This window comes from Gracilinanus agilis, chromosome 2, assembly GCF_016433145.1.
Source record: "Gracilinanus agilis isolate LMUSP501 chromosome 2, AgileGrace, whole genome shotgun sequence".
Lineage (NCBI taxonomy): Eukaryota > Metazoa > Chordata > Mammalia > Didelphimorphia > Didelphidae > Gracilinanus > Gracilinanus agilis.
Genome location: NC_058131.1, coordinates 449793162 through 449804986, shown reverse-complemented (window position 1 = coordinate 449804986; position 11825 = coordinate 449793162). Strand labels below are relative to the sequence as shown.

Here is an 11825-nt window from a genome sequence, read left to right as displayed (position 1 = left end):
AGGTTTGTCATAGGGGGGAGGTGAGGGAGCAGAAAATATTTGGGGCTGGAGTTTTGATTTTTAGGCTCATCACTAGTAGATGTTCTGGTGTAGGGGAGTCTCTTGCCTCAGTGTTACTTTGAAAAACTTTGAAAAAACAGAACTATTAAATAGTCATAAAAGCCATTCTTTAATTAAGGAAAAAGGGAGAACAGGGCTGATTAGGCCTCCACTCAGAGCCACGTGCCATATGCAGAGTCCAAGGATTGAACACTGCTTGCTCTGATCCCAGACCCCCTAGGAGTTCCACTGCTCTAGAAGATGACAGCTCCCAAAGATCTATAGTCCTCAGCTCTACCAGCTGAGCTATTGAAGGGGCTACTTACAATAGATACTAAATGATGGTCCCTTGATACAATGGGGAAGACTACCTAAGACAAAAGGGTATTTAGCATTTACCCTAGGGTCCATTATTCAGTCAGCAACTGCTAACCTAATATTGATTCCCTTCAGGGTAGATTCTCACAGGAACAGGAAACAGGAAACAAGTACTAGCTTTGGGGGGGGTCTCCAACTTACAAGCTATTCCTAAAGCTTGGGGTTCATCAGATCCCACCAGGCCACAAGTTTGGGGTCTCTAGATTCCACGTTGACATTACACTGAGTGATCTAAGTCTGGCAACCTCTGTGGGAACACAGTTGTTGACCCTCCGGTGTGGAATTGACCATTCTGCATCAAAATGGGACAGAGACAGAGTGTACTCCAAGATTCCCCTTTGGAGTGTTTGCTTGAAAATTTTAAAAAATTGGCTCTAGACACCTTGGAAAAAAAGAAACTAATTTCTTTTTGTGATGTTGACTGGCTACCTTACACCTTGATAAGCAAGAGGCATGGCCTATCCATGGCACTGTAAATTGTAATACCATCCTCTACTTAAAAATTGGAAAAAAAAAAACCTTTTTTTTTTTTTTTTTTTTTCCATTTAAGTCAGGCCTAGACAACTTGTATCCTTCCTTGGGTAGTGGCTCTGCTGGACTTTTGCCCGAGGTCAGAGCCAGATAGGGACTAGCCAACCCAATTAAAACAAAGGGAAAAGCATCCTCTCAAAGCATCCAGTTGGGAGGAGATCAAGCCTAAGCAGCCTGAGTGAAATTTCAATTGGGTTTTTTGTTTGATTTTTTTTTTCTCTTGTGTTGCATAGCTGAGCAAAACCATGGAAAAACAAGGAAATTGGCTTTTTGATGCCCTAAATTCTGACATCAAGTGGCAATTGGATGTATTTTGCAGGAAAGAGGACACATAGACAGAAGCCCCTTACCTTTTAGCTTTATCCCCTCACTAGGCTCCCAGTTCTCCAAACTCTATTCTTTACTTGGATTTTAGGGCAAAGGCCTGCCCAGAAATCCAGGTTGAGATAGAGAAGAAGGAAACCGGGCAAGCTATCCAGTTCACTGTCCAGATCTACCTTCCTCTTCTGTTGCAGGGAGATGGAGGGTTGATTTTGAATAGAAAGACAATTAGAATTGGTGAAATACCCCTACTTTGGGGATTTTAAAATGTCTTACATTTTTAAACTAAGGGTTTTTTTTTCAACTTGTGAAACAACCTATTCTCAATTATCCTTTGTTTTTGAGTAAACAGAGAAAGATAAGTCCCTAGTCAGTTAGCCAGAAGGAAGCAATGCTTAAATCTCTCTATTAGAGTTTTTTATTGGTATTTTATTTCAAAAGTGTGATCATGTATATATGTGAGTTTAGAAAATAACATTCTAATTTTAATTATTTTGTTGGACAGTGAAATTTCAGTCTGTATAGAAAAGCCATGGATCAGTTTTGTAAAATAGGTTTGTTGTTTTTTTTTTTTAATTTAAACCCTTACCTTCCATCTTAAGAGTCAATACTGTCTATTGACTCCAAGGCAGAAGAGTGGTAAGGGTAGGCAATGGGGGTCAAGTGACTTGCCCAGGGTCACATGGCTGGGAAATGTCTGAGGCCAGATTTGAACCTAGGACCTCCCGTCTCTAGGCCTGGCTCTCAAGCCACTGAGCTACCCACCCAACTGCCCCCTAAAACAGGTTATTTTTTAAGCAGTATAATCTCAAGAAGACTGCTTTCCATCCTTATCTATCTTTCCATCATAAGAGGTTTAAAGAAAAAAATTAGTGTTCAAACTTAACAAGAATGGGTCTTTGTTTAAAATTATCATAAATGGCTTTCATCTCAGCGTATTAAAATTGACTAACTTTATTATTGTTAACTTAGAAAAAACACAGAACTGTTAAATAGTCATAAAGCCACTCTTTAATCAAGGGAAAGGGGGAACAGGGCTACTTGGCCTCTTATGCAGAGATGCGCCTTATGCAGAGTCCAGGATTGAACACTGCTCTGCTCCCTGACCCCCTGGGAGTGACACTGCGGTAGATGACGACTCCAAGGAACAAAGGAAATTGGGGAACTTATATACCATTTGGGAAGATCCAGGGGCTGGGAAAGATGATTGACATTATACTGGTAAGGATGGGATTTACACTCAAGTTTGGGAAAGGAATCCTAGCCAGAGGCTAGGGTGTAAGGTAAGGGGCTGCTTACACAATGGATTCTAAAGGATGGCCCCTGTCCAGGTGTGTCTTCCTGGGAAAGGGTCTTTGATACAAAGGGGAAGACTACCTAAGACAAAAGGATATTTAGCATTTATCCTAGGGTCCATTATTCAGTCTGCAAAGGCTAGTCTGAGATTCCCTTCAGGGTGGATTCTCTGGGAAACAGGGAAGCACAAGCTTTGGGGGTCTCCAGCCTACAAGCTATTTCTAAAACTTGGGGTTCATCAGATCTCACTAAGCCACAAGTTTGGGGTCTCTAGATTCCACATCAACACAGATTCCACGTTGACATTATTGCATTTAACTTCCTGGTCTTGAAAATAGATAACCAGCCTGCTTGTCAAAAGGCTTGCTTCAAGTTTTACAGCACTTAAAAGGTTTCAAATCTCTAAATTTAAAATAGACCCTACAATACTAAATGCTTTATGAAATTGTTTTTTGAAATAAATTACGTGAATTGCTGCTAAAACATGTATTTTAAGTATTGTGTAAATGTAAGCAAAAGCTCATTGTAAACCTGACTGTACTATAGATTTTTGTTCAATCTGTAGTGGATGGCCAAATTGACCTTTGCCCAAACCTATGGGCCTGTGTGTGTATGTTAGATAAGACCCCTTGAAATAGGCCTGTGTTAGATAAGATCCCTTGACCATAACCCACCCAACGGGCCCCTGTGCAAGCCGATAGACCATGCCCTTAGAGTGATAACCACCTTTGCTTAAGTTTGCTGTGAATTATATAAGGAATGCTGTGAATTTACTTAGGGGGGGAGACCACTCCTTTCGGTCTCTTCCCCCGCATGTGTACATGTGTAGCTTAATAAAGCTTTGCTCTCTGTGCACCTTGCATCGTCTGTCTTGTTTCCTTGGGCTCACCCCAAAACGGACCCTAACATATGGGGGCTCGTCCTCTTGGGAATACGCCCTAGGAACAGCAGACGGAGAGTGGAAGCCACCCTGAGTGAGCCTGGGAACTTGATTGGCTGAAATCCTGGAACCGGTATCTGGAGGTAAGGATTGCCTGTGTGACTGGATGTTTGTCTGCTGAATGACTGGGTGCCTTGATGGCAAGGAAAAACAGCCCACGCTGTGCATATGGGTAGCAGGGCGTCCGCCTGGCCAGGGATTATACGGCCCGCCTATGTCCAAGCACCGTGGTCCATCTCTGGCAAGAGATGAATACCTAACCGGAGAGGGGGTGGTTGATGCTGGCTGTTTTCCTTGACCTGTTTCTGAGTCCGGACCTGAAATTATCACGTCTCCGTTTGTCCGCGAGGAAAACGGCTGAGAAATCGGGGAAGTGAGTGGCTATACCTTTTCCCTACCCTTCCTCCCTCTCCCCTCCTCCCTTTCCCCCTTCCTGCTCAGGTTCGGTTCCAGCCAAATTTAGCTGTGTCACGGGTTCGAGTTCCGTGAATCACGAGTTGCTTCCTTTGCTCCCTGGCCGAAGGGTCTTGGGGGTGAAAAGGTTTGAGTCCTTTAGAGTTGCCCCACCTGCTGGTCGGGAGTGCGCAGGAGTTTTTCTGCGGGTGGAAGCCTCCTGAGACTACAGGTTCGAGTCATGTGGTGCGCAGGATCGAATCCTGCGGGCGGAAAAGCGCTGAAACCGCCGAGGTAGAAAGAGGTTCTAGTCCTCTGGAGAAATTGTGGGTTTGTAAGATTAGACACTGAGGGCTGACTAAGGGACGCCTTACTCAGTCCTGGGTGGATGAGGGACCTCTGGCCTGGCTGGCCCTGGCCTTTTGGGGCTCCCTGTTCCCTTCAGAAGGCTCAACCGGAGGTTGCTCCCCACAGATTTTTTTTGACACTACGCGGTCTCTTCTTCTTGATCCTTCTTTCCTCTGTCATTCTCCTCTCTATCTTCTTGGCCACCCTACCACAAGAGAAATGGGCAACTCTCCTAGCTACCCTATCGACCTGGTTCTCCAACACTTTGGTGATTTTTCCCATGCAGCAGACCTAGGGTTGGAAGTCCGAAAAGGGAAACTCCAAGCCCTTTGTAACACAGAATGGCCCACCTTTGGGGTAGGATGGCCTTATGGGGGAACCTGGGATCGTGCGGTCATCTCAGCAGTCCGCACGGCAGTTTTGGCTCCTAGAACCGAGGGGCACCCAGACCAGATTCCCTACATTTTTACCTGGCAATCCCTAGCTCAGGACCCTCCCCCATGGCTCAAGCCATACACTGAGAGTCCTCGCCCTTGCCCTAGACAAAGCAGCCGGGGACCCATCTGAGAACAAGGGACAGCCCAACCCCTCAGCACCACCAGTCCTCCCAGCCCCAGAGGAATCTCTGCTAGACCTCCCCTTACCTCCCCCTTACAACCCCCCAGCTCCCATATACCCTCCCCTACCAGGGGAAGCCCAGGCAGCACTTCCTGCCCAGGCAGTTCCCCCAGCTGCCCAGGCAGTTCCCCCTGTTTTACCTTCACCTCCCCCGGCCCATCGGACAAGGGGCCGCAGCCCTCTTGCTCCCGAAGTAGGCCAGTTCCCTTCCTCCACAGTGGCCCTCCCTGTCCGGACCGTGGGACCCATGGTCCCCGGTGGGCCAATGGTTCATCAATACTGGCAGTTTACCTCCTCTGATTTATACAATTGGAAACACCAAAACCCCCCTTTCTCTGAGCAACCACAGAAGCTCATTGACCTTCTAGAATCTATTTTTCTCACTCATACTCCCACTTGGGACGACTGTCAGTAACTCCTCCGCACACTCTTCACTAGTGAAGAGCGTGACCGCATCCTTGCAGAAGGGCGGAAAATGATTTTAGGTGATGACGGCCGCCCCACTGCTGATCCCACTCGCTTGGAAGCTACGTTTCCCACGAATCGCCCGGATTGGGACTTCTCAACAGAGCAAGGTAGGGAGCGTCTCCAGTCCTATCGCCAGACTCTCCTAGCAGGCCTCCGGGCAGCAGCTCGGAAGCCCACTAATTTGACCAAAATTGGGGCAGTTAGACAGGGCCCTGAGGAAACTCCTGCAGCCTTTCTAGAACGGCTACAGAATGCCTTTTGAATTTATTCCCCCATGGACCCCGCAGCCCCTGCCAGCCAGACGGCAGTCCTATTAGCATTTGTCAATCAAGCGGCACCAGACATCCGTAAGAAGCTGCAGAGGGTGGATGCATTCATGGCACAGTCCCTAGAGGAACTTTTAAAAGTAGCCGAGAAAGTTTATAACACCAGGGAGACCCCCGAGGAAAGGGCAGAAAGCTTGACACAGGAGGACCTTATCAGGCAGGATCAGAGACAGAAAGAGGCTGAGGAACAGGATGTCAGGATGCCTCTCGGGAAGAAAAGGCCCAAAGACAGATGCTTAAAGCTCAACAAGAGACCACTCGTATTCTAGTGGCAGCCCTGCGCCGGCAGCTGTGGCAATCAGGGCCAGATCCCCAACCCAGAGGCACTTGTTTTGACTGTGGGCGCCCGGGCCATTGGCAGAGGGATTGCCCCCACAGGGCGCCCTCTCGAAGACCCAGGAGATTTCCTCCCCCACCCCCGCTGGCTAGCCGCCTAGGACGACAGACCCTAACCCTTGCCAAAAGGGATTGAGGGGGACGGGTCTCAGGCCCCCTCCCTGAGGCCTGGGTAACAGCCTGCACTGAGGGGACTTCCATTCCCCTGCTGGTGGACACGGGGGCAGAACATTCAGTCCTCCAACATCCCCTGGGCGAAACTTCCTCCAAGTTTTCTGTGGTCCAGGGAGTGGCGGGTTCTCGCAAATACCCCTGGACCACTAAGCGAACTGTGAATCTGGGGACCCACACAGTCTCCCACTCCTTCTTAGTCATTCCTGATAGCCCTGCCCCTCTCCTGGGTAGAGATCTTTTGCATAAATTAGGCGCTTGCATACAGTTTCACCAAGACTCAGTGGCTGTAACTGATGCCAAAGGGATTCCTCTCACTGTGCTCACAGTGAGCCTTCAGGATGAGCACAGATTGTTCTCCGACCCCATTCCTGCGGACATTCCACCCCATATTAAGCCTTGGGTGGCGGCTCACCTGGGGGTGTGGGCGGAGCTTTCGGGGGTTGGCTTGGCAATCCACCAAGCCCCAGTCGTGATCCCCCTCAAGTCCGGGGCCACACCCATCCGGGTTAGACAATACCCAATGCCCCTAGAGGCCAGGAGAGGGATTCAACCCCATATCAACCGCCTTCTGAAGGCCGGAATCCTGGTCCCATGCCAATCACCTTGGAACACTCCTCTCTTGCCGGTAAAGAAACCTGGGTCGAATGACTATCGGCCGGTCCAAGACCTGAGGGAGGTGAACAAAAGGATCGAGGACATCCATCCCACAGCCCCCAATCCTTACACACTGCTTAGCAATCTCCATCCTTCCCTTATATGGTACACCACTTTGGACTTGAAGGACGCTTTCTTTACTCTCCCGCTTGCACCCATTAGCCAACCCATCTTTGCCTTTGAGTGGCACACCCCTGGGTCCCAGACTGTCTCCCTAACCTGGACTAGACTTCCACAAGGACTGAAACTCAGCCCGAGCCTCTTTAGCGATGCTCTGGCTCGGGATCTGGAGGAGTTCCGCACTGCACGTCCTGAAGTGACCCTCCTGCAGTACATCGATAACCTCCTCATCGCCTCCCCATCCGAGGATTCCTGTAAAGATGCTACTCGAGCACTTCTGACCTGCCTTCAGGAATCGGGGTATCGTGTCAGCACGAAGAAAGCGCGCATTGCCCGCACGGAGGTAATATTTTTAGGCTATCGCTTAAAAGAGGGTTTTCGATGGCTCACTGAGGCTATGACCCAGACCGTCTTGACAATTCCTACCCCATCATCACCTAGGCAGGTACGAGAGTTTCTTGGGACAGTGGGTTACTGTCAGTTGTGGATCCCTAATTTCGCTGAAATCGCGAAGCCCCTCTATTTAGGGGCTAGGGAGTCCAAAGCCTGGTCATGGACAAAGGAAATGGACTTGGCCTTTCAGGAACTGCGCACCTCCTTGCTGAGAGCCCCGGCCTTGGCCCTGCCTGATCCCGAAAAGGCATTTTTGCTTTTCGTGGATGAAAAAAATGGAGTAGCAAAGGGAGTCCTCACCCAAAAGTTGGGACCCTGGGACAGGCCAGTGGCATATTTATCCAAAAGAATGGACCCTGTGGCAGCAGGGTGGCCAGCATGCCTCTGCATTATTGCCTCTGTAACTCTCTTAGTCAAGGACGCAGACAAGCTCACCCATGGCCAAGCACTGACCATTGCCACCTCTCATGCCATTGAGAGTGTCCTTCGGCAACCACCAGTCAGATGGCTCTCACACTCTAGGCTGACACACTATCAGTCCCTGCTCCTCAATGAACCGCGACTCACTTTTAAGGTGGTCTCAGCCCTCAATCCTGCCACCCTGCTCCCTATAGGGGACCCAACAGCATCCCACTCTTGTCAGGACATTTTAGTGGAAGCTACCTCAGCAAGGCCTGACCTCAAGGACACCCCAGTCCCAAACCCGGACCTCATTTACTTCACTGTTGGTAGCAGTTTCATCACCCCCTCGGGGGCCAGAGCAGTGGGGACGGCAGTAGTTGACCAGTCAGGTTCCATTGTTTGGGCAGCCCAACTTCCTGAAGGAACCTCAGCCCAGCAGGCTGAATTGATTGCTCTGGAAGCAGCCCTTAGGGTGGCGAAAGGGAAGGGAGTGAATATCTACACAGACAGCCGCTATGCATTTGCCTCCCTGCATGTTCATGCTCCCATCTACCGTGAGCGGGGATACATAACCTCCACGGGGAAGCCAATAGCCCACCTAGAACATATTCAGGGGCTCCTGGATGCAGTCTGGGAACCCCACCTGGTGGCCGTTATCCACACACCAGGCCATCAGAAGGGCAATTCCCACCCAGCACTGCGGAATAGGTGGGCGGATGAAGCGGCTCGGGAAGTAGCAACTCATGGGCCTGGCCCACGGGTGCTTACCCTTGTATCCCCTCCCCAAGACCTCCTGCTCCCGGCCCCTCCATCAGAGCCACCCCAATACTCAGAAGAAGACCGAGTATGGGTCACCAAACAGGAAGGCGAGCCCTTAGCCGGCTATGAGGCGGTTTTCCAAGACCGCCAGGGCAACATACTCCTGCCCCATGTGGCAGGCTGTCTGCTGGCTACTCACCTCCACCATCTTACCCACCTTGGCACCGATAAACTTTGGGAGATTATACGGAAGGGGCGGATTCGATTCCGGGGCATGACCTCCTTTCTTGAGGAACTCACCCGCAAATGCACTACCTGCCAAGCAGTGTGGCCAGCCAACCCCACCACTGCTCCGGGGGCCCGGTTAAGGGGAACCAGACCCTGTGAACACTGGGAACTCGACTTCACTGAGGTAAAGCCGGGTAAATTTGGGTTCTGGTACCTTCTGGTTATGGTAGACACATTCACACGATGGCCAGAAGCATTTCCTACCAAGGCTGAAACTGCACAGGTAGTAGCCAAACATCTCCTAGAAGACATCATCCCTCGCTATGGCCTCCCCACCTCTTTGGGGTCGGATAATGGACCAGCCTTCATTAGCCACACTGTCCGGCTGCTGGTAAAGGGCCTAGGGGTAACTTGGAAGCACCATTGCGAATACAGACCCCAGAGCTCAGGTCAGGTGGAGAGGATGAATCGGACCCTAAAAGAGTTTCTTACTAAACTCACCCTGGAGACTGGCAAGGACTGGGTGACCCTCCTTCCCCTCGCTCTTTTTAAAGCCCGAAATACCCCGGGCCAGCTATCCCTTACCCCCTATGAGATCCTTTATGGCTCCTTACCACCCCATTCTATCATCCTTTCCCTCCACCGAAAAAACACCCCCCCCATCTGCGAGATTTTGTTCTTTCTCTTTCCCAGGTGCATGCCGAATTGTGGCCACGTCTTCAAGCCCGGTTTCAACCACCACCCCACGAGCCTCACCAATTCAAGCTGGGTGACTGGGTCTGGGCTAAGAGACACCAGAAGGAAACCTTGCAACCCAGGTGGAGAGGACCACATGTCGTCCTGCTGACCACTCCTTCCGTGCTAAAGGTGGACGGCATTGGCCCCTGGATCCATCATTCCCACGTCAGGCCAGCCACAGCTCCAAACCCAGAGTGGGAAGTTAAGGTACACCCGAACAACCCCTTGAAGCTGACACTGAGCAAATCCTAATGGCTAACCCCTCCCAGCCCCTTTCCCCCATTCTTTTGGCAATGGTGATACTGAACAGCGGTCTGTGCGCTGGGACCCCCTTTTTGTGGTGTGAGAGAGGTGACACTCTTGTACTCATCCGTGGCTCTTCAACTTGTCCCCCACCCACGACGACCCTGAGCACATCGACGACGCCCACTCCAGCCGACCATGCCACAGAACCGGTAACCAGCACCAGCGATGGCGCCATCCTAACCTCCACAACTGCCGCCAACACCACCTTGACCCCTGAGGTTCCTACCCCAACCAATGCCCCTTCACTGTCCTGAATCCCGCGAAGTTTATCCGCACCAATTGCTGGCAGCCCGCACCAGCCATGGAAATGGATATTAACCAGCGGACAGTCTACAAGACCTGTGAAAGAGACAAGCACCGCAGGGTCTCCCTCCTTTATCGTGTATCCCTGTGACTTGGCCGATACCTCCCCCTGCCGTTGTGACACGGCCCAACGCGCCAGTGCAGACTGCTATACTCGAACAGGGACTGACTATGACCCTAGGACCCGACAATACTATGCCTGCCCGGCTTCGAACCCCGGGAAGCCTTACTGTAACTCACCTGGCCAGTACTATTGCTCCTCCTGGGGTTGTGAAACCCTGGCCACTAACTGGCCGACACAAGAACCTGACCGATATTTGCAAATGAAAAGACATAGTGATGGCCAGAACTTCAACCTCACAGTACTTTGGCCCGAAGATGTCAGATGGTTGTCCGGTAGGACTTGGGGAATTAGGCAGTATATGTCAGGAGCGGATGAAGGAGATTTCTTTCGCATCCAAAAGTTACCTATAGTGACCGCCCCTGCAATATTCCTGGGGCCCAACCAAGCCCTGAAGCCCCAGAAACCCCAGTCGTCCCCCAAGACTAAGACCACCACTACTCTTGCTCCGACTGTCAACAATCCAGCTAGTGTCCCAACCCCCACTGCAACCGCCGTAGCTAAGACAGCTACAGTCCCCGGACCTGCAGCCCCCAGACCAAGCATTCCTACACCTGAACACTTACGCCTACTAGAGGCGGCCTTTGCAACACTCAACTTCTCCGCCCCTAATCTGACCACCAGCTGCTGGCTGTGCCTCGTGGCATCGCCCCCTTACCTTGAAGCTTTTGCTATCAATGGCACCCTCCCTACCACCTACAATGCCCAACAATTGCCTTGTAATTGGACCGAGACAGGTACGCGCCTGACTGTTCCCTTAGTGGGAGGGAAGGGTACTTGTATCCTCGGGAATTCATCTGCAATCTCGACTGCTGAGGTTGAGACATGTGCGAAACAAGCCCCGAACTGCAATAGCATCACTACCTTCAATGGCACTACAGGTACTAAGTATGTGACCTCTCCCAATGGGACCCGGTTCTTGTGCTCAGTGACAGGGCTGCAACCTTGCATATCCTCGGCAGGGCCCAGGGAGATTTGCCACTTAGTAGCTGTCACCCTGCGAGTTACCGTGCGGTCACATCCGGCCTTCATGGCCTTGTGGGAAAGACCTCGGATCCTTAGGGAAAAGAGGGAGCCTGGAACCATTGAATTAACCATTGCCGCCCTTCTGGGGGCGGCAGGGGTGGGGACTGGAATAATCGCCCTCACCACTCAAACACAGGGCCTGAGACACCTTTAGGCGGCCGTGAACGAGGACCTCGTGAAACTCGAAAACACTCTGAGGTACTTAGAGAAATCCCACAACTCCCTAGCTGAAGTAGTTATGCAGAATAGAAGAGGCTTAGACTTGCTCTTCCTTAAAGAGGGGGGACTCTGTGCAGCCCTAGGAGAAGAATGTTGCTTTTATGCCAACCATTCCGGTATCATTAGGGACACCCTAGACCAGCTCCGAAGGGATCTCGAACAAAGGAAGAAAGACCATGACAGCTATAACCCCTGGGTTGCCAACCTGTTTGCAACCTCCCCCTGGCTAACCAGCCTGATTGTGTCCTTAATAGGACCCTTAGCTATTATAATCCTCCTTCTGACCTTTGGACCCTGCATCCTAAACGCCCTAGTTAGGTTTATGAAGAACCGCCTAAATACCATACAGGTACTAGTTCTTCAGTGCCAGCACCAGGTGATTCCCCCT

General features: G+C 50.9%; 1 protein-coding gene across 1 annotated transcript; it reads left to right on the top strand.

The window, feature by feature from the left end:
• Positions 1–5606: 5606 nt before the first annotated feature.
• On the top strand, positions 5607–9714 carry LOC123233971. The gene is given in 3 exon segments (XM_044659952.1): positions 5607–5918; positions 6161–9377; positions 9380–9714. Coding segments are annotated over 3 exon segments (3864 nt in total).
• The last annotated feature ends 2111 nt before the right edge of the window (positions 9715–11825 follow it).